Source organism: Leopardus geoffroyi, chromosome C2 (genome assembly GCF_018350155.1).
Source record: "Leopardus geoffroyi isolate Oge1 chromosome C2, O.geoffroyi_Oge1_pat1.0, whole genome shotgun sequence".
Lineage (NCBI taxonomy): Eukaryota > Metazoa > Chordata > Mammalia > Carnivora > Felidae > Leopardus > Leopardus geoffroyi.
The window spans coordinates 153,409,966-153,436,912 of NC_059333.1; the positions used below are offsets into that span (position 1 = coordinate 153,409,966).

The 26,947-nt window shown below is 50.7% G+C and overlaps 1 protein-coding gene across 1 annotated transcript in view; it reads right to left on the reverse strand.

Moving 5' to 3' along the window:
* Window positions 1–26,947, reverse strand: part of ITGA9 (integrin subunit alpha 9) — a 345,274-nt gene that overhangs the window by 257,015 nt on the left and 61,312 nt on the right. The window contains 5 exon segments of the mRNA XM_045436561.1: window positions 8,724–8,878; window positions 16,051–16,096; window positions 18,758–18,848; window positions 23,622–23,716; window positions 24,850–24,955. Of these exon segments, the coding sequence (XP_045292517.1) occupies window positions 8,724–8,878; window positions 16,051–16,096; window positions 18,758–18,848; window positions 23,622–23,716; window positions 24,850–24,955 (493 nt within the window).

Here is a 26,947-nt window from a genome sequence, read left to right on the forward strand (position 1 = left end):
CCTGGCAGATTCCTGGTCAGCAAGGGCCGGTCTGCCCCAACTTGTTTATTTCGGCAAACGGCCGATTGCCAAGGCCAGGCAGGGTCACCAGGGGGGCCTGAGACCTGGATACTCGCAGCCAATATTATGAAGGAAAGAATGCATTGTGGGAAAGGAATGTGACAGAGCAAACATGGAGCCCATGTGAGAGTTACACACCGACTCCCTCGGTGACAGCAGGTAGCGAGGTGGACACACAGAATGCCGAAGCTTTGGGGCAATCTAGGGACCGTCCAGCTCAAAACCTTCATTTTTCAGGTGTACAACTGAGTCCCCAAAAAGGGAGCCAGACTTGCTCCTGGCCAGAGGGCCATCCCCCACAGAGCCGAATCTAGAACTCTCCTAACCTCCAGGGTAGGGCTATTCCAACCACACTGGTGCTTGGGGTATTTTTTACATTTTCTGACCAAAAAAAAAAAAAAAAACAAAGGCAAAACAAAAAGTCACATTTTTTGCATGCACACACAGCAGAACCAAACACACACAATGATCCAGAACTGAACTCTGGCCCACTTGTTTTCTACTGATCGCAATTTCCCTGGGCAACAGCCAAACAGTAGGAAAGGACACGTATAAATGGACTGAATTTGCACCTTCTGTTCCGCAAGTCCAGGGCTAGAGATGGGCACTGCTGGAAAACAAGCCAGGCCATGGCCAGGCAAACCAACATGGCGGTGGGAAGCTGCTGAGTGGGCCTGGTCCCGGGCAGCGCCCTCCCTGGCCTTCCTCCCGGGTGGGAGAGCTGCCCTCTCTTAGGAAGGGTGGGCATGGGGAGAAGACAGCGTGTGAACCCTCTTGCCAGCGATGAGCTAGCTGAGCTCAGAGAAAGTCTGGGTAGAAATGATCACAGGAAGACGGAGAAGACAGTATCAGTGCCCCACCCACATCCTCTTGGCTCGTCCCATTCCTCTGCTGCCAGCCCAGCTTGCACCCTCACCCCCTTTCCTGAGAGCTTTCTCTGGTGGCTCCGCCCACACGCATGGCAGACCAGAAGTGCCAGAGAACCCAGGTCCCCGCCACAGTCCCTCATCCCTTGGCTGGGGTAACCCTGAGGGTGCTCCACACTGACTCTCAGGGTTCCCCAGCAGGACTCAGCTCCAGCTGCCTGCAGTGATAACGTGTTCCACAACACACCTTCTGTGCGGCTGCTGTGATGGTTTGTTTGTTTTCAACCTTTTTTGAGAGACAGAGAGGCAGAGCGTGAGCGGGGGAGAGACAGAGAGAGAGGGAGACACAGAACCCGAAGCAGGCTCCAGGCTCCGAGCTGTCAGCACAGAGCCCGACGCGGGGCTCGAACTCAAACTGTGAGATCACGACCTGAGCCAAAGGTGGACGTTTAACCGACTGGGCCACCTAGGCGCCCCTGTGATGGTTTATTTTATGTGTCAACTTGACTAGGCTTCACTACCCAATCTAGATGTCATTGCAAACGTATTTTTAAATGAGATTACATTTAATTCAGTAGACTCTGAATAAAGATTGCCCTCCACAATGCGGGTGGGCCTCATCGGATCAAAGACCTTATGAGAAAAAGACCAAAGTCACCCCAAAAGAAGGAATTCTACTTTCAGACCGCCTCCACCCTCCAGTGTTAGTACACACACATTCTATTGGTTCTGTTTCTCTGCAGAACCCTGACGGGCATCGCTGCCTTCCTTTCTTGTCTCACTGTCACACTTTCCTACCCGTCCTTGCTGGGACTGATCATCACCCAGGTCAACCACATGAGCTCGAATCCTTGACTCACGGGTCTGCTTCTGGGAGAATCCGAATTAAGATGGGGCAGCTCAGGAAAGGGGATTGGATTCAACCTTCAGTGTGGGCCAAGCACGGTGCTGGATACTTTTCAAACACCTGTGAAACCCCATCTCGCCGTGGACTCTCCAACCCGACAGATCCCTCTTACGACTCAAGGGGGGGGGGGGGGGACAGAGACAACTCACAGTTACTAGAAACTGAGCTGAGGACCACGACCGTTGCTCCGCTCCAGGCAGAGCGCGGGCATGCCAACACGTTCACCTATCAGATTTTTTCTAAACTGTTAAAATATACAGTCACAGACAGACCGAATTATCCAATTCGCCAAGCGCGATCATTCTGGAAGCTTTTCATCTTTAGAACCGCCTGCTTAACGTTTCTCCTTGATTTAAAATTTACTTTGACATTTTAAATCACACAAAAAGAAGTCGGCTCCATATCAAACTCTCTCTTCTAGAAGAAAGCCACCACAAGTCTCACCATGGGAAGCCCAGCCCAAGGGAGGAGGGTCGACCCTAGCTACCAGCGTGGCAAGAAGTAGGGCGGATCATTCTGGAGCCCCGAGTTCGACTGGCAGTTCTAAACAGTACCAACCCCAAGAGTATCTGAAAGGGAGTCCCTGAGAAGTGGAGGAGATCCCAGAGAAGCAGCCAATCAGCTGGCGTGGTTCAGCCCGTGGGAGGGTGGCCGCCCCTAATGCAAGCCAGGCCAGCCAGCCCCCATCCCGGGGAGGGTTCTGGTTCTGATTAGTGCCTGCTCCCACCACACGGTCCACATCTTCAGGTTTTCCTTCTGGCAGCTTGTGTCCATGCCATGTCGAATGATGTCATGTTGATGGAAAAGCTGACCAGCCCCAAGTCATGTTTCAGCCTCCTCCTTTCCCTGCCCCCAGCTGGCTCCTAAGGGCCCCCCATGCTGGCCCGGGCCAGGAGGGAGCCAGATGTCTCACATCAACTCAGCTCTGCTGGGTCCCAGCAAGTTTTTGATTCATTCCCATTCTCCATCACAACATGGTTTCAGCTGTGAAATTCTACTAATAAATCCTCCTTCCAGACTTACAGAGCTTCCCTCGGAGTCTCCCAAGAGAAGGGGAAAAAAAGGATATTTCCCCCTTTACTAGCTTTCATAAGCTTTGTCTCCATCCCATAAAGGGATGAGGTGGTAATTATTAGACGAGGTGACCCCATTCCTCATATAACATGGATCTGCCTCATTATCCCATCTCTGTGCTTCTCAAGAGACCACAAGGAGCTCAGAGAATGTTCTCTGTGTGCAAATACTCTCTGGAGGGGACACACCCCCTAAAGCCAGAGGAAGGGTCTGGGGACAACCCTACTTCTGCTACTGGCTTGGATGACCTGGTGCCATCTCTCAGGACCTGGAGGGAGGGCAGGCACCCCTGCTTGCTCACAGCTCTGCTGAGAGCCACGGAAACCAGGGGCGCCAGATCAGAGCACAAAACACAACCACTTAGGGCTCATCCTCTCCTGGTTTTCATTTAGCACGCTGGCGAGAGTCCAGAATTGTCGGCTGGATCCTTAGCCTCCAGAGACCGACAAGCACATTGAGGCATTAGCCTGGTCAGGCGGTAGGTAGAGGCTCAGCCCGTGGGTAAGGGCAGGACCCTTCAGGCACAGCACTCACCACCCTTACTTACAGCAGCCAGGAGGCTCCGAGGAGTGAAAATCTGCTCCCCAGGCCAGGAATGAAGTCAGCAATAAGACCTGGGATGGGCAGAACTCTTGTTTTCAACCGCTTGGTGAAGTAAGTTATAAATCTGTTCTCTGAACCTCTGCCGTTGGATGTGCGCCTGCACCCCAGCACTGAACTTGGGGCCTACCGCACAGAGGGACCCAGACACATGGGTCTGGGAGCGAGGGAGCAGGGGCGGTTTTTGTCTGCCTCCTTCCCTGCAGACAGAGTGCAAGCTCAGTGAGGGCCAGGGCTCGGCCTGGCCTCTGCCTTGCTGCCAGGGAATGCACAGTGTGGCACCCCTAGGAACTTAGTAACTGTTGAACGGCTCAGCAGGCGCCTCGGTAATTCCATGTGACTGGCCATCTGCTGCCCCAGTTTCCAAAGCTGTTGTCTCTCAGCTCCAGACCCCCCTGCTCCGCGATGCTGGGTCTGGGGCTCTCCAAACCTCATTTCTGCTTTGCCAGCAGTTCTGTGGGAGGCTCTACCCGGATGGACAGCTCGAGGGAGGCTGCAAGGCTGGTGGACAGAGAAGGGACTGTATCATCTCCCTGCCTGCTTCCTACTCCTATCAGCTTCACCCAGCGACAGTTTTCCCCAGCGGCTGGTTCCAGCAGCACTTGACACCAATCTCAGTTCCCCACCCCCCCCTGCACCCCTCGGAGTCACTGTCAGCACCAGCTAGGGCCCTTCTCCGAGGTTTAGGTCCCCAGGTCTGCAGGGTCCCTTCTCTGAGCTTCTAGGTTTTTTAAATTAAAAAAAAAAAAAAAAATTTTTTTTTTTTTGAGAGAAAAGGAGAACAAGTCGGGGAAGGACACAGAGAGAGGGAGACACAGAATCCGAAGCAGGCTCCAGGCTCCGAGCTGTCAGCACAGAGCCCGACGCGGGGCTCGAACTCACGGACCGGGAGACCACGACCTGAGCTGAAGTTGGACACCCAGGCGCCCCCCTGAGCTTCTAGGTTTTGACAACCCCAAGGAAGCATTTCACCCCAAGTGTGACCTTTTCCCTTTGTCTGCCTGACCAGTGGTTCTCAGGTCTAAGCCACGTGGAGGCTTGCTAAATTCCAGGGGCCAGGCCCCGCCCTCAGTGTTGGATTCAGTCGGAACGTAGATCCGGACATCCCACGGGCTACAACTGGACTGGGGACCACACCGCACACCCACCTGGTGCCGACCCAGAAGTGGGGGGCTGCTTCCTCCAGTTACCAGCAGGCCCTTCATGACCTGCTTTGCCAGTTCCCAGTGTTAAATTCTGTTGCAGTAACTGGTTGCTGCTTTCCTAACTGGACCCTGCCATGACAGGGGCCACAGCCGTGCCACCCCTACCGAGAGCCTGTGTCGTCCCCACAGTACTGCCAGGGGCCACCCCTGCCCCTCCAGGGGCTCGGCAAATCAGCTGGCCCCGAATACTCCTGAGAGCAAGTGGGAGCTGTGGTTTTCCATTGCTAACGCAGAAAACGAAGGGGAGAATGGTGTCCCTTCTCTATGCACCCGCTTGAGCCCCATCAGGTCCTCAAGGAGAGAAGAAACCAGAGGCAAGACTGTTAAAGTAAGACGAAGTTCCTACAGCTCCCAAAACCACCCCGAGGGAGGCCCTGTGGCAAAGCTGCCAGCAGCTGGATTATGCCCTCACAGCCATTCAGAAGTCCCGAGCACACCACGGGTGCCTCTTTATCGCACCGCGCCAGCCGCACGGCCCCAACGCGGCCCTTCTAGGGACAAGACACAGCCCCGGATACGCAGACCTTGAGAGGTGCCTGGAAGGTGGGCCCGAGGAAGACTTCATTTGCCAGGCAGCCCGGGGCCAGAACCACCACCGGCAAGGCTCCTGCACAGCTTCCGGCTCTGGGCTCCCAAGGCGCGGGCCAGGCCGTGACCGTGACACTGAGCCGGTCAGCTGGGCTGCTGAGCCTGGAAAGCTGGAGGATGGCGGTGCCCACCCCCCCTCCACCACCTGGAGACCAGGGACCCGATCTTCCTGACCACGCAGGGCCAAGACGCTGTCTTCCGTGCTGGGCTCGGGGACACCCCGGGGCAGTGTGACCCACACAAGCTACCTCCCACTCCCTGATTTCTATCACATTTCCATAGCGGCTGCCCATTTCTCCTTCCTCAAGTCTCTCCACATTCCACTGCTGGCTCGTCTTTTACCGGATTTCAGCAAAGACGGAGACACAGCACATTTCCCTGAACGCCAGGGGAGGACAAAGAAAAACAGAATGTGGTAATTTTCTGCACTGCCCTGCCAGTACCAAAATTCTCCAGTTGTCATGATCACGAAGCCCCAGCCTTAAACAGGCGTGAGGGAAGACCCGCTTAGATTGTAAAGGGATGTCTGGGTTCCTCAATGAGCCCATGTGGCTGACGGAGGCCAAGGAAGCGAGCTGAGCGGGACAGCACTCTGCTACTTGACGTCCAGCACCTGCTTCCGCTGCCCGCCGGGGGCACTGCCGTGTGCCCCCCAACTGCCCGTTTCGCTCTTTATTCCCTGACACTTCAAGGGTCACGGTGAAGCCCAGACTTCATTACAATTCTCCCTCGAGGTCAATGAAAAGGGGCCCCAGTGACCGGAGCCCAGAAAGGCCCACTGGTGGGGAGCAGCACGAGAAGACGGCCACTTCTCCTCCTGGCTCAGCCATGAACTTCAAATCAGGGTTTTCTCTACTACCTTCCTTGTGCTCTGAAATCCCTCTTGCTCAGAACTTACATCTTGGGCTTCTTCTCCTCTCTTCCTGCTCTGCCAAATTACCTTCCGTTTCACCCTAACAGTGAGGTCACTAAAGAGCCTGGGAATTGTGTATGCTGCTTCAGGATCGAGAGATAGAAACTCTGCGATTCCCATTAGAAGCTCCACGAGGATATGCTTGGCACATGTCGGCCCACAATAAACATTTGTCGAATGAACACACACAAGAACTATTAATCACTTGCTTCTTTTAGAGTTCTAGAAGAGTTCTGCTTATTTTTATGCACACCAACATTAACCTTCAACTCAACAATTCTTTTATAACATTCTTTAATAGAGTCCAACTACATCAGGAGTTGGTAGTTGATAGAACACACACCATCTAATTAGGCAGAGGACACAGGAGTCCCGGGACCAATAGAAAAAAAATTTTCTTCCCTAGAGACTGAGGTTTTAAACAATTAGTTTTTGGAAAGCAAAACCAGGTGTCATCAGACCAGGATTCAATTCCTGGCTTCACCGATGGCTATGTGATCCTGACAGAGCAATTTTCTCATTGAGCATGATCTTTTCCTCCCTGGGCTACACAGAAAACATTTCTTATTCCTCTGTCACTAACCAAGTCTCAAGTTCACGGTATGTTTACATCCAATTTTGAAATTTCTAAGTTCTTCTAAAAAATATTTATACGAAAAAGTTCAAGGTTTGATTGCAGAACTTACTCAATCCACCTGAAGATCAAGATAAAGTACCAATGAGACCCTTAGCCTAGAAGGATTAGCCCACTGTTGAATAAGGCAGAGCATTCAAGGTGCAGTTGGGAAATGGACCACACACACACACACACACTCCAGCAGCACTTCTCGAACATAAATGTGTACACGGGTCTTGTGGGATCTTATGAAAATGCAGATTCTGATTCTGAGGTCTAGCGCAAAACCTGAGATTCTGCATTTATAACAAGCTCCCAGAGAGGCTGGTACTGCTGGGTCCAGGGACCAGCGTGAGTAGGGAAGGAAGATAACTTGATCCTAAAAATGTCTAAGAAGGGGCGCCTGGGTGGCTCGGTCGGTTAAGCGTCCGACTTCAGCTCAGGTCATGATCTCGCGGTTTGTGAGTTCAAGCCTTGCATCAAGCTCTGTGCTGACAGCTCTGAGCCTGGAACCTGCTTCAGATTCTATGTCTCCCTCTCTCTCTGCTCCTTTTCCACTCACATTCTGTCTCTGTCTGTCTCTGTCTCTCTCTCTCTCAAAAATAAACATTAAAAACATTTTGGGGGGGGCGGGGGCGCCTGGGTGGCTCGGTCGGTTAGGCGTCCGACTTCAGCTTGGGTCATGATCTCATGGTTCGTGGGCTGGAGCCCCGCATAGGGCTCTGTGCTGACAGCTCAGAGCCTGCAGCCTGCTTCGGATTCTGTGTCTCCCCCTCTCTCTGCCCCGCCCCTGCTCGCACTCTGTCTTTCTCAAAAAATGAATAAAACAAAATAAAAAAAAAAACCATTTTGGGGTGGCTGGATGGTTTAGCCAGTTGAGCATCTGACTTCAGCTCAGGTCATGATCTCATGGTCTGTGAGTTGGAGCCCCGCATCGGGCTCTGTGCTGACAGCTCGGAGCCCGGAGCCTGCTTCGGATTCTGTGTCTCCCTCTCTCTCTCTGCCCCTCCCCACTCGTGCTCTGTCTCTCTCAAAAATAAATAAATGTTTAAAGAAATTTTTTAAATGTCTAAGAAAGGCAGTAAGTCCAGGTCCTTATTGTGTTGTGGGTTATTTTTTTCCTAGAACTCTGTTTTCTATTATTAAATCAGCCTTTCAAATAAAAACAAAGCACCTATTGATCTGCACAACTAACTGCTCCAGATTCGTGTCCTTCAGGTGATCACACACTGAGCTCTCCTCCACACGGAGCCCATCCTGTTCGAGGGCTTGGTGCCGTCTCTGGAGCTGGGCTAGCAAGCTGGCCTTCCCCAGCCAGAGACACACGGCAGGGCTGGGGGTCTCTGTCCAATCATCTGAAGCCGACAAAGCAGCTCCCCCTCTTTTGCAGGCCTAAGCCTCCATAAACCTCAGCATCCCAATCTTACCATCGACCCGTGGTCTCAGATTCCTCAGGCTTAAGGCCCTGACATCTGGCGGTGCCACAGGCTCAGGGGAAGTCTCCAAATACCCACCACTCCTTTTTTCTAACTGAATGGAATGTTCTGTAAGGGCCAGGCTCCAGTCACTACCTTTCCACAAGTCCCACTGGCCGGTGACACCTGTGGCCCAGTGAGGTTTCAGTCTGGTCACACGTGTGGGGAAAGGATGCTTGGGGTCAAATGTTATTCGCTCTAGAACCGGACGTTATGCTAAACAGGGGGAACCATGGGAAGCAGAAAAAAGCAAGAACCCCAGGGGGAAAGGGTATCCGGCCTGCGTGCCTGCTGCCTGCAAAACCAGTCGGAATGCACAGGGAGGGCAAAGAATCCAGAAGAACCCATCAGCAGCCACAATCCCACAAGCCCACGCCAGCCAAGGTGGCCTCCTGAGCCCTCACTCAGTGGCTCATTACCAATTTCTCCTGGAACATGCTTGCCGTGGAAGCTAAAGCAGGCGGTGACATTCAGGCAGTTCACAGGCTGCAGCCCATCGTGACACTGAGGCGCCGTGATGTTGATGGAGGCCGGGAGGAAGATGGAGACATCCACCGTGATGACGGGTCTCGCCCTGCATGTCGAGAGGTGGAGGTGACTTAGTCATGCTCTCTCGGAACCAAACAAGAACTAACCGGGCGAAAGAAATCCTAGGCCTTCAGCCCAGCATTTAATTAAAGCATGAAATTACCCATGAGGGAAGGGCCGGTGTGCCCCGTAAATACTTTTTCCTGGTTTTAGAAGTGGTTTATTTCCTAATAAATTAATGGTTAGCTTCCCAGTAATAAAGGCACGTCAGTTGTTAATAAAACACATCTGGTTGAAGCCATAAATGAGCTGCCAGATGTTGGGTGATTATTTAAAATTTCACCAATTAAGTTCCGATTTCCATTTTATTAGAAGGATAGTAATATATTTAAGAGGAGTTCCTACAGCGGATGCCAGGGCTGGAGACAGAGATGCACCATGGGGAATCCCCCAAAGCATGTACTGTCATTGGGAACAAGAACTACAGAGTTCCAGTCCCATCCGCGGGGTCAAACCTCCCCCTCCATTTACTCCCCTCAATTCATCAAGTATTTTTCTAAAAGAACCTGATTCATGGAGTCCCAGCTGGTAACAGCAAAGCACTTCAGAGCTGAAGAAATCAACCGCTGGCCTCAGGAGCCAGTGAAACCCCATAAACATCCGCACTCTTATCGCCAACATGGACCACCCTCAACCCCCCACCCTGTGCTTACTGGATGCACAGCCTCCCTGCTGTGCCCCCCGTGGATCCCCAGGGTCGCCCAGGGAAAGCCGAGTGACTCCCACCATTCCATTCTCCTCGTAAACACCTGCTCAGGCACGGTTCACCTAAGCGGGTGGCTTAACCTTCTTCCCTCCAGGGCTCACAAAGAGATCCTCTTACCTCTAGGGAGCCCCGGCCTTCATGCCACTGGGGTGACATAACAAGATTAAGGGGCTTTAGTGGCTTGTGAACAATGACCTCCCTTGTGTGCAAAGATCCTGCAGAGCGCCCGCGGTGACAAGACAGATGGGAAAGAGGAACACAACTCTCAGAGACACAAGTATTAAGGAAGACCTCGGAGAAAGAGGGAAGGAGGGAGACACGAGGCCCGGGGGGGGAGGGGTTTTCATTGCTGCCACCACTGCCATGGATGTGGGCCAAGATCAGGACAGCTGTGACAAGTACAAGGGAACTGTGGGTCTCCCAGAGCAAATCCAGCTGAGAGGCCGGCAGAAGTCAGACAACAGCGGTGCCTGAAAGAAATCCAATGTGCTGGGGCCTTCCAACTTTCTTCTGGGTTCACCCTGAGAAGATGCTATAAATAACTTAGAAAACAAATGGCCTGCTCTTGGTCAGTGTGTTTGTACAAATGCCAGAGACACTCTCTAAAGCCCCAGGGGTCCTTCTACAGCCAGCTTGCCTTCCCCCTCCCAGGAGGCCTTCCCGAAGACCCCTGGTAGTTGGGTCCCCTCCCCCACGGCCCCAGCACTATATTCACACCTCACCTCACTTATTAATTAAGTTCCTTATCTATTTCCAAACCTGCCCCACCAGACTGCAGGCCCCTTAAGGGCTAGGATCCCAGCAAATTCATCCTGACATCCTCAGGGTAGGTGTTCAAATTCCCTAGGTGTTAAATGGGTACCAACTTCACTCTAGGCCAAGGTGCTGAAAACCACAGGAGGGCCTCAAGTTTCATACAACTGACACAGGCACCAGGGAGAGCTGGTCTCCACCCCATGAAAGCCTCCACCCTGCCCAGGGCACATCCTGCCTGGTCACCACATGGAAGAAAGGCCTTTCTGCCTCCCACCATCCCAGGGGCCACCGTGTCGGGGAGGTCGCCTGGTCCTTCCTCACAGCAGAGCCCTGCAGAGGATGGCAGGGTGAGCCCTCTGGCAAACTGACAGGGACACGGACAGAGGCTACCAACGCAGAATCCTCTAACGTGAGGACAAGGACCTTCAGAAGCACATGTCCCACCAACATCAGATCGGGCCCTCGAACCTGTTTCAATTCCAAGAATCGTCTTTGGACCACAGAAAGCCCCAAAATCTCTCCTGAACTCTCTCACCATTTCCTTTGAACTTAAGCGGCACAGGAAGAGTAGCCTATCACCCTGACACATGCCCTGCCCTCCCAAGCTAATCTGAGAAGGCAAACTCACGCAGGGCAGAGCCGGGCCAGCCTCGGAGAGAAAAGCAAAGGGGCACCCAAGGACAGCACTGCAAAGGCTTCCAAGACTTTAAAGTTTATTTATTTTGAGAGACAGAGAGAGAGAGAGAGCCCCCACATACACACAATGGGGGAGAGGCAGAGAGAGAATCTCAAGCAGGCTCTGCATGGTCAGCGTGAAGCCCGATGCGGGGCTCGAACCCACAAACCGTGAGATCATGACCTGAGCTGAAGTCAGATGCTTAACCAGCTGAGCCACCCAGGTGCCCCAAGACTTTATTTCCAAAAAGCTGGTGGCTGGAATACTTCTTTCTGATGACTCTGACAGTTCAGATCCTGATACAGATGGTCCCTGACTTATGAGGGTTCGACTTAACGATTTTTCTACTTGATGAAGGGACGAAAGCCATGTGCATTTAGTAGAAACTGAACTTTGAATTGTGAATTTGGGTCTTTTCGCATGCTGGTGCTATGTGGGATGATCGTGTGGGGACCAGTGGGCGCAGCTCCTAGGGTCAGCAACCAGTCACGAGAGAGCCAGATCTTCTGTACCCACATGGCCATTCTGATGGTCGCTCTCCGTAGAGTTCAATAATTTGCATGAGATAATCAACACTGTGTTATCAAATAGGCCTTGTGTTGGATCATTCTGCCCCACCTTCAGCAAATGTAAGTGCTCTGAGCACAGTCAACGTAGGCTCGGCTAAGCTGTGATGTTCAGGAGGTTTCAGGCAGTAAATGCATTTCCACTCATGATATTTTCAATTTATGATGGGTTTATCATAACATTAACTCCTTCCTAAGTCAAGGTAGATCTGTATTTCACCTGTATGTACTTCGAAGCAAACAGTAAAACCAGTTAGGATGTCCTCTGATGTGGTACCGGCTCCCATCACCCCGGCTTCCAACGGGGGCAGGTGCCGCTTATGGGACAGACACAGGGGAACAAAGAGCCTACACCCCTGGTGGAGATGCCAGGCTACCAAACAGCCCTGGAGCCGCCTCGTCCAGGAAGCTAATGAAGGTCTAGGTAGTTAAAACCAATCTCAGTAAGGTTTTTCTCTTAACGGCAGCCCAGAGGATTTCAAGCCCATACACATGTGGAGTCTCTTCCTTAGAAGTGTAAGAATGGGCGTGCTGTGTTTTGCACATACACATACACATGCTTGGCTTCCTTTTCAGGTCCCACCCAAACTCCGAAGTGACTCAAAGTCCACCTAAGTTGCCAGCCAGCTAGGCCCTGCCGGGGATGCCCACCTAGCTTAGCCAGCTGATGTCTCCAGACCTTCTTGCCCACGGTTGTTCAGCCATGTCCAGCAGCTCATCAGCAGATGTCACCACAGATGACCAGCATTCCTGGCCGCTCAGACATCCTCAGCAGTCCCTCCGCCTGCCTGCTCCTCCCTGTCCCCTCTCTAACGGGCCCCAGCTCACCTCTAAAGCCTTCCCAGGACTCTGAGTACCTGAAGCTCCCAGAAGAGACCCGAGGAGCTCCTCCTCGCCCACGTCCCCTGCTGAACCTTGCCCGGGGCCTGTTCCGATCTTGGAGCCCAGCTCCAAGAGGAGGTCCCTGCCACTCACAGCCTACACACATCCCACCTCCCTCCTCCCCCTTCAACCCCCATTCATCCTCGTCCTCTCCTCCCTGTCTCTTCTGGCCCCAAGGCAAGAGAGGGGTTGGGGCAAGGTTTGTATGGACAAGGGTGAAGTGAAAGGTGACCACCTCTGATTCTTGCAGGATAGTAAGGGACTCGGGAGAGCAGGGGAGGCTTCAAAGACGCTCTCAGCCTAATCCCAGAGCCAGGCGGCAATCCCATTTGCTCCTTTGTAGCCTAGCTGTTGGAAAGGAGTCAAACTCCACCATCTGTAGACCTGCCAGAGACAAGGGCACCGCTGACCCCACACCACCACCTCTAACAGGACTCACTCTACATGGCCTTCCCTGCTGGACTCAATGCGGGCAGGTGCCCTCAACCACATAACCCTGCTCTATCATCTTCCCGGCACTGACCACAACCTACGATGATCTTCTTTTTCAAAATTAATAAAACTTCAGTGCCACCTGGTTTCCTCATCCGTAAAATGAGAATAAAAATATCTATATCATGGAGCTGTTACAGAAACTAAGAATTAGGCGTCCCTGGGTGGCTCGGTCGGTTAAGCATCCGACTCTTGGTTTCGGCTCAGGTCATGATCTCACAGTTCATGAGTTCAAGCCCCACACTAGTTCAAACTCCACACTGACAGCACGGAGCCTGCCTGGGATTCTCGCTCTCCCTCTCTCTCTGCCCACCCCTGCACCCCCCATGCGCTCTCTCTCTCTCTCAAAACAAATAAGCTTTAAAAATTAAAAAAAAAAACCTAAGAATTAAAATATGTTCTATCGACAAGAGAACCAATGAACAGACTACAGTATATTCAGTCAACAGACAGCTACTCAGTAAGGGGGAAAAAAGAACTGAACAACACACAAAGCATAGATGAGTCTCTATTGAGGGAAAGAAGCCAGAACCAAAAGGGTGTATACTATATAATTCCACTCATGTGAAATTTTAGAACAGGAAGAATTGCTCTATCAGGAGGGGGCATAACTGGGAAGAGGCAGGAAGAAACTTTCTGGACTGATGGAAATGTTCTTTATCTATTTTTTTTTTAAGTTTATTTATTTATTTTGAGAGACAGAGAGACAGAGAACATGAGGGGGGGGGGCAGAGAGAGAGGGAGAGAGAAAGAATCCCCAGTAGGCTCCGCACTGACTGTGATGTGGGGCTCGAACCCGTGAACCGTGGGATCATGACCTGAGCCGAAGTCACGAGCTGGACACTTAACTGACTGAGCCACCCAGGCTCCCAGCTATGTTATTTATCTTCATGGGGTGGCAGTTCCACGGGCAGCTACACTGGTCAAAACTCACCAAAGCAGTATGTTTCCGTGGGTGGGCTCTGCTGTATGCAAATTTACCTCAATACAAAAAACAAAAAAACAAGAACCACCAAAAAGAGTTAAGGCATGTGAGTGCCTAAACAGTGCCTGGCATGTGGTAGGTGGGCACTTACCAAACACTAGTTGTATCATTTACTTGTTTATTGTTCTGCAAGGTGCACCCAGAATCAGACGCAGCTGCACCACAGCAGGTCAATGATATCAGCCGAACAAAGGAGGGCCTTCTGCTGACCACCTCGGCCGGGCAGTGCCCCGCATTCCCTCTCCTAAAGCCTCTTCTCTTGATAAGCCATCCCGGCATTCCCCCGGAAGGACCCTGCCTTCATCCCTGGAAGGTCTCTCCTCACCAGATTCACCCCCACCCCCACCCCAGGCTGGGATCTGGGGCCCCCATCGCCGTGTAACTGCCTCACTTGACGTTGACATCCATGTGTGGGCAAAACTCCAGGAGAAGGCCGTGCGTTGCCATGAAAGAGAGGGAAAGAAAACCCCCTCTGGGCCGAAGCTCACGGCTGGAAGTTTATAAAATACAAGAACGACGAAAAGGAGAATTTCCAGGATCGACCTTAAGTCAGCCGCTCCCGGTTTTGGGAGGGCCCGTTTTCAACTGCGAGAGCCGGGGATCGTGTTTTGTTCAAGAGGAGTTGCAACAAGCCAGAGCAGGCTGCTCGGGGTGAGGAAGAGGGGGAGGACAGCACAGAGGCACAGGGGTGGTGGGCTAACTCAGCTTCTGAAGTGTGACTTCAGTCATCTATCTGTACATAAGCTGGCTTATCTCAGAGGAAACGGCCAACCCACAGGAAGGGTTGGTTGCTGAAGAAAGCGGAGACCTAATCACACGGCAATAATGAAAACAACAGGGAGGCGTCATCTTAGTGAAGTCACATGCCACCGTCAAGTACTGAAGGGCTGCTGCGTGCAAGATACAGGATCAAGAGGCAGAATTTAGCCCAGTTTATCTAACTGCTAACACGTATCGACCCCCGGACCGTTCTTACGCATTTTGCTTGAACTACTAACTCGTACTAACTCAATGGAGTTCTACCGACCCAGCCCGTTATCCTTTTTAACGGGTGAGAATACTGCGAGAGGTTACCTGACCCACCCAGGAACCCCCCTCCTGCCAAACAGAGGAAGGGTTCAAATCCAGGCCATCCGCCCCCCACCCCCAGTTGACCCTCCTAACTTAAGGCTATCCTGCCTCCTTAACAATTTAACATTCCGAATTGCCTGGGGGTTAACTGATTCCCTCAGAAGTTACTAAGCTCCCACCCCGGGGCACCTCATGCGAAAGGAGGCCCTGTGCCTTGCTTGCAGCCGCCGGAGACTCAGAGGAAGGCACTCAGAGGAAGGCACTGCTGAATGAGAAGAATCTGGGGTGTGCAACTACATGGCCTCTGGGATCCCTTCCAGCTCTCAGATCCTACTGGCCTGTTTTAGAAAGTTCTGCCATCAGGTTATTAACAAAACCTAAGAGCTGGCTCCCACTCCAAAGGGTAATTCTGCCTCCTCTGACTCACACAGACAGAAATCCTTGGAGATGGTTCACAGCGGGACGGCAGCCCACAGCCTCTGTAGGAGAGAGCCAGGCCACAGGGGCTCTAGGAACCCTGGGCCCGAGCTCACGAGCTCATGTCCCTCACCTTGGCCTCCGCAGGCAGTGGTGTCTTGTCCTAAGGGCAAGAGGCTCCCGGCCCCCAGGTGTCTAGGGAGTAACAGGTCGGGACTAAAAGATGGGACAGGGCAGTGCTTCAGAGCCCCCTTGAGTGTCCTGCACCCATAGGAAACGATCATATCGTGCACACATGTTAATGAAGCAGTTGTTCAAGGCAAGAGGCAAAATCCCTAGGGCTTAAGCCACCCCAGGCTCTGTCTAGAAGTTCCAGGGATGCTACCACCTCATAGCTGCAGGCCATTCAAGGGCCACCAGCTGGAACTCTGGGATAGGAGATAAGAAGAACGAGAAAAGAAAGGCAACATCCTCACTTTCCAAGCACCCCTCGCTTCCAGGAAGAGGACAGACGGAATTACGGACTAACGGGGAATAACTCCCCTTACCACCCTACCGCCAAACTCCAGCCCCCACCACGAAGAATGGAATTCGAGAAGCATCTCACCTTAGGAGAACTACACTGTCGGACATGAAGGCTCCAACAGTCACATCTGAAAATGAGAAGTTCACAGCATTCAAAAATGTGTTGAAGCCCATCCCACCCACCCCCTGCCTAGGTCGACAGCCACGGGGGCCCAGCACTGAGGTCAGAGGCCCCTGACAGCCTTCCTCTGGGCCATACAAGAATCTCGTAAAAGTGACAGCCACACTGTCCTGCATGGTAGCCCGTCAGCAGGTGTGGCTTGTCGAGACCTTGAAACGGGGTCAGTCTGAACTGAGATGTGTAGGAAATGTGAAATACAGACCAATTTCAAAGACCTGGCACAAAAAACACGAACTAGCTCAAAATTTTTTCCATTGATTATCAGAATTAATTTCACCTATTTCTTTTCATCTTTTTTTATATAATTCCCAGAATATTTTAAATATATATGTGGCTCATGTTATGTATCTTTTGGACACCAGTGAACTAGAGAGATGGGTATTTGGAACTAGAGGACCTGGAAAAAGCTCTAGGTTCTGTAGAACCTGTGAATCATCTCTGCTCCACCCCTCACTCTGTGTGACCTCAGAGGTTCTCAGGGTGTCCTTGCCTGTAGTATGGACATAATTATCCCCAGTGTCTTCTTCAAAATCTGATGAGAGTTCATAACGTTTAAATCAGAAGACCTCTGTTAAATATTTATTAAACACAAAATTAAATAGTTGTTAAATATGATAATTTTTAAATATTTAAGTACATGTTAAATATGTTAAATCATATAGTTACATCTGAAAGTTCATGAAATACTTAGTACACTACAAACCAACCTGCAAGTGTTAGCTGGTAATGTTTATTCTTGGATAACTTTAATTTAGGAAATATATACTCATCCAAGAACTCTCTGCCTTTCTTCCCCTCGAATACAGACTCCTTAGTCCTGGGATTCCCATTACCGCCTCACAGAGCCAAGCATCTGAATCCGAGAGAGCCTGAATCCCCATGTCTATACAATACTCTCATCAAGGAAAAAGAAACAGCAAACCCATGAATTGTAGTGCTGCTAAAATTTCTGTACTTGGGTGTGCTTGTTAATTTTGCTGTTTCCAATAGTCTTTTTGAGTTGACTAGATATTTGAAAATAAAAGAACCAGGGCAATTTGTCATTTCTTTTACAAAAAAGGCAAGAAATTCACACGGGTCACGAAGTGTGAACACACCTACTCACAGTGCGTGTGCAGAGCTGAAGGTATGTCCCCTCCCACCACGATGTGGTCTCTGGCCAGTCCCCTAAGTTCTCTGTGGCTCAGTATCCTTGTCAAGTGGAGGACACCCTGTCTCTACCTACCTGCTGCGCTAACCATAAGATGTATGTTACATGTGGGAGCATTTTGCGTATATTGAAGTGCTAAACCAATGTCAGGTATTATTTTGAGGCGGCCACAAGTTACCCCAAATGAGAACAACTGCCTTCTCCCACTTACAAAGACCCATGAGTGTCCACAGGAACAAAAACTTCGACAATGACCCTTTCCTATTCCTTCCTCCTAGCCCAGGAAAGTCACAAGAAATGATCAAAACTGCTGCCCATAAGAAACTACAAGAGTCCGGTGGTGCCCTTGTACAGGACGCACTGGATTTCAGAGATCCTTTGGAGGCGTTTTAGGTGGAAAGAAATACTTCCTGCAGATAGCAAGATGATCTATGGTTTCATGGAAACGTTTTCTGGATTCCATGATGGTTTTGGATTCTTTCAAATTTCCTTCCTTTCTTCCTTCCTTCCTTCCTTCCTTCCTTCCCAACCTCTCTTCTTCCTTTCTCCCTCCCTCCCTCCCTCCCTCCCTCTTTCTCTCTTTCTTTCTTTCTTTCTTTCTTTCAGTAGGCTTCATGCTAGCATGGAGCCCAATACAGAGCCCAACACAGGGCTCAACTTCACGATCCTGAGGATCATGACCTGGGCTGAGCTCAACAGTGAGTCAGACGCTTAACCAACTGAGCCACCCAGGTGCCCCCTGGATTTTTTCTAATTCTTATCTCATTTCCTCACCTAACCACACTGCATCCCCTTCAAACACCAGAAGAACCATCATCCCACTGCCCAGTCAATTTTACCTAACTGGACAACACTTGGGATTGAGGTTGGAAATCGTGCATTTTTAGTCAATTAGCCTCAACCACCACAAGGCATTCATTAACCCTGAAGCCAAGGCAGGCAGCCTTGAAGGGTGAAAGTCTGTTCTGTCCATCAGGGAGAGGGCATGGTTTTCTTTTCTGCTCCAAATTTTTTTAATTTTCTTGCCGGGGCTGGGAGGTGGGGAAGGGATTGCTCAGCTCCTTTTTCCCTCTCAAGAGTAAGAAGCCTCTTAATACGGGTAATTATTGAGCAAAACATGAGTTTTTGCTAACATTTTCAAAGTGGACAGTGCTTTTAGAAAGAGCTGCTGCCACAGAAATCACTGTTTTTTGTTTTCATTTTTCTTTCGTTGTTTCCTTCGAAATCACTGTTGCAATCCACCCTTGTGGTGCTTCAAGTCTTCAGCACAGATCATTCTAAAAGCCCAAAATAAACGTCAACACCTTCAAATCAAACACTAGGCAAAGCATCCCATTCTACTGTGGGAATTTTCCTGATTCTAAATAGATGTCGCCGCTGCTTACCAGACTGGAAATGACTCTACCTAGAGCATTTATGCTCATTTATCCCATTTGCCTTTAAAGAAAAACAGCTTACCAGGATAGCCATTTCCATCCATATCAATGCCTCCTGATATGGACTGACCAAACATCCCCAGAACCGGACTTATCTTCTGCCCCGACAGTTTCTGAAACAGATAATAGGGAAATTGAGTCGCCGGACAGGAGCACAGTCATAAACAAGAACCCAGGACTGTTCTGTGCAGCTTCTGTAGGACACTTGGTCCTCAAACTGTGGAAACAGAAAACTGTAGTCCTAATTTGATCACGGAGTTCTTAGCGTGCAGTTGAAGACCACACACTCCTGTATTATTACTTGCCTTCGTCACATGTCATTGTTTAAAAATGTTTCCAAGCTCAGTGTTAATGAAAACTCCACCTAGACTGGTGTGTAATGTTTTCACCTGCCAAATGAAGTTCGAAACGGATGTTTACTTCCATTTCCAACAGAGGTTCTGTTTTGTTTCCACACAGGTAGAGCTGGCTGAAGTTTTGTTTTGTTTTGTTTTTTTCTTTAAATATTTATTTATTTTTCAGAGAGAGGCAGAGCACAAGCAGGGGAGGGACAGAGAGAGAGGGAGACACAGAGACGGAAGCAGGCCCCAGGCTCCAAGCTGTCAGCACAGAGCCCGACGTGGGGCTCAGACTCACAAACCATGAGATCGTGACCTGAGCCAAAGCCGGATGCTTGACCAAATGAGCCAGCCAGGCGCCCCAAGCTGGCTGGAGTTCTAAGAACGTGTTTTCCTTAGATCTCTCTACCTAAATATGTACCCAACATGCGACACCCCTCTGCTCATGTTAGTCTTTCCCTAAGTGGACAGGCCACTGGTGCATCTAGCTGGAAAAGATGGCCACAGGGAAACTGCCACTCAGTCAAGTTAACCAGAAGATCTACGGGCTCCTGAGCCTCACAGACAGGATGAAACAGTTCTCGCTAGTAAATCTGGAGCTCCATGGCCCTGAACCTTCCTACCACAAACGGTGGGAAATGCAAAACAGCAGAGGAAGCCACCCTCCTCCCTAAAAGGCGGCCCTGTGGAGTTCACAGCTCTACCGCCAAGGGGCATCTGTACTGTTACTCAGCTTAATGATGAGTAAACCTAAGTTAACTCAACTTATGTTCAACTTATGTTCGCACAGGACTGCACTGGTTCAGGACTCTTTACCACACAACCAAACCCCTTCATTCGTTTGGGTGGCACAGTTCCTCAAAAGATATCACACTTCCTGAATCAGAAAAGTCCCATCCCCTGGGATCTGGTGTGTTCCTTCTTCCCTTTGTTTATACGGTCTCTTTTGGGAGGCTAACCTCCCAGGGCCCTCATTGTGGATGATAAGAAAAATGCTTTGTTTTCATGCCATGCAGCAAAATCCCTATCAGAACCAGGTTCACAGATATCCAGGGGCTCTCTAAGGACTCTCTTTCCATATCCTTTTTCCTTATTGAGTCATCCTGCGGAGAAGTCATGAGAGTGGGGAGAGGGAGTTTCCATAGGATCCACAGACAGAGACGCCAGGGACCTTCCCCGACCCCTCCCGGGAGCCCATCGCTGCAAATAACCCTCCACTTGCCATCTTCAGTTAAGCCATCCAACCGAAAATACATGAGCATCAATGTACGAATCACAACAGCACAGCACACACTCAAGAAATGTTTCTTGCTAACAGGCAGAGTTCCTCATCCCACATGACTCTGTCTAAACAAACGTGTGTGTGTGTCTCTTTCTTCCAAGCCACTTTTTGAAGGCCACCGTCTCAGCTCCGCAGCCCAAGCAGGTTAGCAGCGGCTGGTCCCGGGTCTCCCCTTCTAAGCTATGTTGTGGCTGGGACGAGGGGGAAGAGTGAAGGGGTGGTCCATCTGGGGGTGGCAATGCAGGCTTAAGTTATCCCACAGACATCTGCAGGCCATTATGCCATAAAGCCAGGAAGATAAGTCTGCTCAGTGCTAATAACCCTAAATGGAAACCAGGAGCCTTGGAAAACCTCCGCTTGACCAGGTTTACGTGCAGTGTCCTTACTAGCAGGAGAAAGATCACACGGGCCGCCATGACATGCCCAGGGGACTCTCAAATTGAGAAAGGCACACAAGGATCTTAAAATCAACACTTTTCATGGCGAACTCAAGAAAGAGGAATGAGTTAAAGAGTAACGCGGACAAACTGCAGCCCTGATCTCACAATTTACCCGGCAGAAATAATACCAGTCTGGGCCAAAGAAAAGCAACTCCTTTGCCCAGAGCTGTTTCTGATTTCTTCCTCCGGTTCACCAGCACAATGCCTGCTCTGTCTGGACCCCAGCCCTGAAGAATCTGTCGTTAAAGGATTTTTTTTTTTTTCCTTTTAAATCAGTGACCTTATCATATACATATTAGCGGCTTAGAAAAGCATAAGCAGAGTTGTATCTTTCCTTTTTTTTTTTTTTTTAAAGTGCCCCAAACCACTTCTCTTTGTCAAAGCTAATGAGCCTGCCAGCCTGCTGACAAAGGCAGGATGGGTCCAGCTGCTTGCTGATCCCTGCTTCCGACTGAAGGCACTCCACGCTAACCACAAAATCTGTACTTCAGTTCTCTGTAGGGATTCCCACCCAGCAACAAAACAAAACACTGGAGGAGGGAAGCAGGGGTCTCTGACAGGTTGCCTCTCCCTACGATTTGCTTCCAAGGTCCAGGAACAAGCTTCCAGGAGGATGCGTGGAAAGTGACCCCGGCAACTGCCCGAGGACACGGTTCCCTGGATGATTTTCTGCTCGTCACATCGGGAAGAGGGTCCCTACCTCAGACTACAGCAGCCCGCACCACACAGACGTGGCCGCCAACCCGTGCCCAAAGCTCTCTTCCTCCTGCCACATTGGCTGAGTCACCTACGAGCTTATTGCCACCATTGATTGCCATCATTTCTAGTGAAAAGACGGTGGTCCGGGTAAACCCATGCCCCTTGGAGTATGCACGCCTCACAAGCAAAATGAGTTTCCTTACTTCTAAGTTTTCCAAGTGAGCTTCCCTGAGCGTTCCTTCCTCCCGTGTGGAGTTGAGGGCGTGGTTACAATAAAAGGTTTGGGAGTCAGGCTGGCAAAGTTTCAGTGGCCACACTGCCATTTACTAGCCGGAGACCCTGGACAAGCAAAGTCACCTCCCTGGGCTGGACCCCTCATAAAGAAAAGGTGGAAAATAAAGATACCATCTCACGGGACTACGACAAGGACTAAAGAAAAGAATAGGGCAGAGTGGTCCCTCCTCTCTGCGCTCCGTGCCTGCTGCTATGGGAGCCACTGAGCTGGGCCGGCCCCAGCAGAGAGGGTGCTGGAAGCTGGCGATAAATCAACCCTCAACCCTTAATCAGCTCACTTGTATCTCCTGCAAGAAGAACAATCATGAGTGCATGGACTGAACTTACAATTGGGCACTGCCTCTTAAAATCGACTTGTAAAGTCTCTTTCTTACCTTCATGTGCTTTAGTACATGAACAGGCTTTGACGCTTTACTAACACCTCACTTGTAGAACATTTTATGAGAACATGACTCCGTTAAAAGTTCTGTTTCCTTAGCGATAATCAAGATACGAGGCAAGCTTCTTCATGATGGGAAATAGAAGCAGGAGTAGGAAGCGGTGAGCACATAAAAAGCGCTCAATAGATCAATATTTGCTGATGGGAAATTTCTCGACTTGTGCTCAGTCCCTTTCTGTCACTGACCCACTCCCTGGGAGAATAACACAGGCCTGTGCCAACTCTAGACACAGACATCCGCAAATACCCTGACGATGCTTCTGTCCAAAGAGTGACTTCCTTTTTTCCCATGGGCTGGGCTTAACACCATCAGCAAGATTGAACACCCAGCTGATATGGCAAAAAACCAGAACTCAAACCACTTCCACATTCCCAAGTCTGGCGCCCAAGGCCAGAGCTTTGACCAGCTCATTTCAGTGCTGTTACAACCATCAGCCCCGTGAAAGCTTTCAAGCCCCCTCTTCTGTGGACCACTGTCTCTCTACATTATATTTTACAATTCAGGGTGCCTAGGTGGCTCAGTCGGTTAAGCGTCCGACTTCGGCTCAGGTCATGATCTCACGGTTCATGGGTTCGAGCCCCGCATCAGGCTCTGTGCTGACAGCTCAGAGCCTGGAGCCTGCTTCAGATTCTGTGTCTCCCTCTCTCTGCCCCTCCCCCACTCACCCTCTGTCTCTCTCTCTCTCTCTCTCTCTCTCTCTCTCTCTCTCTCTCTCTCTCCCTCTCTCTCTCAAAAATAAATCAACGTTAAAAAAAATTCTATTTTGGGGATGCCTGGGTGGCTCAGTCGGATAAGTGCCTGACTCTTGGTTTCATTCGGTTCAGGTCATGATCTCGCGATTTTGTGAGTTTGAGCTCCAAATCAGGCTCTGAGCTGATGGTGTGGAGTCTGCTTGGGATTCTCTCTCTCTCTCTCTCTCTCTCTCTCTCTCTGTCTCTGTCTCTGTCTCTGTCTCTCTCTCTGCCCCTACCCTGATCATGCTGTCTCTGTCTCTCTCAAAAATAAATAAATAAACTTTTAAAAAGTTTATATTTTACGGTGTATTCCTTTGGCTTGCACCGACGGTTGATAAAGGAGTCACGAAAAAAAAAAGCAAGCCTCTTCCTCATCTTCAATAAATAACTCTAACTGGGGGTAAGAATTTGGATGTAATCTTTCACACAGGCAGAATGCATCCCCGAATGTGAGCAAACTCGGGAGTCTCTGAATAGGTTTTTAGTTTTAATAAGCAATACCAATTGTTTCTCTCTTTCACTGGAGGGTGAGAAGGTTGAAGGTAGGAACTGTGTTGTGTTTTCCTCTGTACCCCGGGGTGTGGCATGGACTACAGGTTCCCTATGTGTTCGTCAGATGAAGGTATGAACAGTTAGCATGTTATTCTCACAGCAATTACCATTGAGTACTGAGGGACGATCCCACTAGCGTCGCCGTGATAGATATAGACGGCCCCCGAGAAGTCATCCTCCTTGGGTGCACCAATGGCCACATCTGAGGGGAGAAAAACAGCTATGGGTTAGAAAGCCACGTGGAATACTACTGTAAGGACAGTTTTCCTCATTCCTGCCCTCACGTGGGTCCCTCTGTACCAGAAATTTCTTGGTTGTTGGTTGCTCAGACATTAAAGTAGACCCACAGTTGCTTAGCAGGAAAAAAAAAAAAAAGTAGGAAGAAAATCACCAAAACTGAGAAGGGTTTAGTTCCAGAAAAGTTCCGACCTCATCCTTTCATAAAAAAATCATGGACCCATCCAATAAACAAAAAAAATGCAAATATAAACCACCCACCCAAATTTCTGTCAGACAGGGGACTTCCATAGACTATGGTTATTGCATAACTGAGAGAGTCAACTGTTCCTGGAGAAGGGACTTGCACAAAATGGCGTTCACTTCCCCCCAAAAAAAAGAAAAAGAAAGAAAAAAAATCAACGCTACCCTCACAAACTGACAACCCCTGGAACAAAGCCTAGATCTTCCTGACTTTCCTCCCTTTGCTTCTAACAAAAGTCATGTGTTTGCAGAAGCGAGGTCAAGGGTGAGGGGCACGCGCCCACAGGACCTCAAGCCGAGGTCCTCTCTGGCCGGGGCATGAGGGGTATCCAAGGAGCCTGGTTGTCTGGCCTAAGGCAAGAGCTGCCCCCCCCACTTCCGCCTCAGCCTCCCCCTAGCGAGGCGGCTCCCCCACGTCCCGACGTCTGCCTACCGCATACACAGTAAGCAGAGGCACCGGACAGACCAGAGAGAGAAGCCAAGAGACCGTGAAGGAATCTGCAGTCCAGACAGAGTGGACATCAGTACCCACAGCCCGACCCTCCCGGCACGGACGCATTCAAATCTGTCCCCTCGCTGTCGCTCTCGGGGCTGAGAAGGTCTAACTCCCTCCTCACTCAGCAACATGGCAGAGCCTCGGACACAAGAAAGGTTGGTGGCAGGAGGGCGCGCGTTCAAACTTGTCTGCAACAAGCCAAAGCACGGTGGGCTCAGAGCCCAGCCCCGAGTGTCCGCACGGGGACCATCTTCTCCAAAGGGCACCCCCTCCCCATAGGGGCCTCCCAAGAGGGGCAGGTGGGCCCAGGAGCACGTCTTGCCGGGGCGAAGCCAGAGGGCAGGTGTGAGCTCACTGACCCGGGAAGCCATCGTCATCAAGGTCGCCCAGGCTGGCGATGCTCTCCCCAAAGTGTGCGTTGTAGGTGCCATCGCCGTTGAGGGCCAGCTGCTCCTCGAGGGCTCCCTGGGAAACAGGACGGAGGACAAAATGGAAAACACAAACAAAAACAGAACCAAAACAAAGAAAAAACACAATAAAACCAGAGCTTCAAATGCCACCGCCAAAGCACTCCCATCAGCGGGAAACACCCGGGCATAATCACGGGCACCCAAACTTCTCTCTCCTCGTGGCAAAAGGAGTCCCTTTCACCTATGCAGCCAGAGGGTCTCCCACAGTCTGATGCCTTTTAGAGGGAAGGAGACGGTCATGTTGGCCGATGACTCCACCTCCCCCTTGTCCTGACACTCTATAAACCTGCCTGCCTACCTACACACCTGTCCCTACGGCATCCTCTAGCTGCCCTTACCTTTTCTCCCCAAAGTTGTTTGACACGGGCAAGCGCATCTCTACTTTTTGTCTCCTGCGCCTTTCGGTGCAAGGTTACAGAGCTGCTTTGCAAGGTGCGTGTGTCAGTCATCTTGACCGTCATGATTCAGAAAATCCAACACCCAGTAGGTCTTGGTCAGGGGGTGGGGGGTGCACACAGCCGGGCCCATCAGCACGTGTGGCTCAGATTTGGATTTCCTGAGCGAACACCCACCGACAGAGGGAGGGAGTCAACGGTGCCCGGTGGCGACAAAAGCCACCCGAGGACACACGCTCTGCCTCCAAATCACTGACGTGTCAGTATCAGAGTATGAACACGCAATCTGATATCTCGAGGCAGAAGAACTTCGAAACCTGCCCCAGGGCAGAGGTACTCTGGACCCACTGCACACCCTCAAGCCAGCCCGGGGAGTACCTGGCTTCACATCACACCTTCTGACTCTCCCCACTTTACAGATGAGGAAACTGAGCCACCCGTTTGGAGCTCCTTTTCCACATCGCACAGGCTAGTGAGGGGAAAAGCCAAGATCCAGGTTCCCACGGACTCCAAAGCCACCGTGTTTTCCACTCCTCTGTGCTGCTTCGTAATCACTCACCAACAGGGAGGGGCCCAACAGGTCGAAGAATATCTCGGTGCTCAGCGCAACCACCGGGCACTTAGGATACAGTGGTTGGGGGGGGGGGGGTGGAACGTATGGGTGCCGCGTGTCGGGGGGAATTATCCTGCCCCAAGATTCCTCGTGTAGACACTCTCTAGTTGGCTGCTGCGCTGCTCACCTTACTGCCTGACAAGTTAATACCTACACAAATGTTTCATCCTCTTGCAAACGTGGCTGGGCGGCCGCTAAATAAATGCGGATGGTCTCACCTGTATCATGACCACCTCACCTCTCCCCACACGTGCCTGTCCCTCTCCCTTAGAACGTCAATGGGGACGCAGGTGCCAAGCCTCACGGCCACAGGTGCCAGGAAGTTATCTTGGCTCCCAGGTTTTCGATTCACTTTCTCAAAGAGTCTGCAAGCATCCAAGATAGCCCAAGGCTCTAACGCGCGCTGGCTCCTGTTCAAAAGGTTGTCCTTTCTTTCCGACATCTGCCCACCTACAGTTCAATACCACAGCCCCCTCCGACTGGATTAGTTATCCGACTGGGATAACGAGCATCTGGGTCCCTGCCTAAAAGTACATTTTTACCGATTATTATTTTTTTTACTATGAAAGTATTACATTCTTGCTCCTTGGATAAAATGAAAGCTAGAAATCTACCCAAGCCCCACCACCTACAAAGATCTGTTGTTAACATCCTCTATGTATTTTGCATACTTTTAACATTTTGGTGGGGGGGGGTGTTGTTTTTTGTTTTTTGAGAGAGAAAGAGAGCTTGTGTGTATACAAGTGAGGGAGGGGCAGAGACAGAGGGACACAGAGGATCCCAAGCAGGCTCAGCACTGTGAGCACAGAGCTCAGTGTGGGGCTTGAATCCACGAACCACGAGATCCTGACCTGAGCCGCAATCAAGAGTGGGCTGCTTACCCGATGGAGCCACCCAGGCGCCCCTGCGTATTTTTCAAGGTTGTTTGTACAGGCAGTCTTTATCCCTCTTTTCACTCATTAGCCCGTAAGCATTTTCT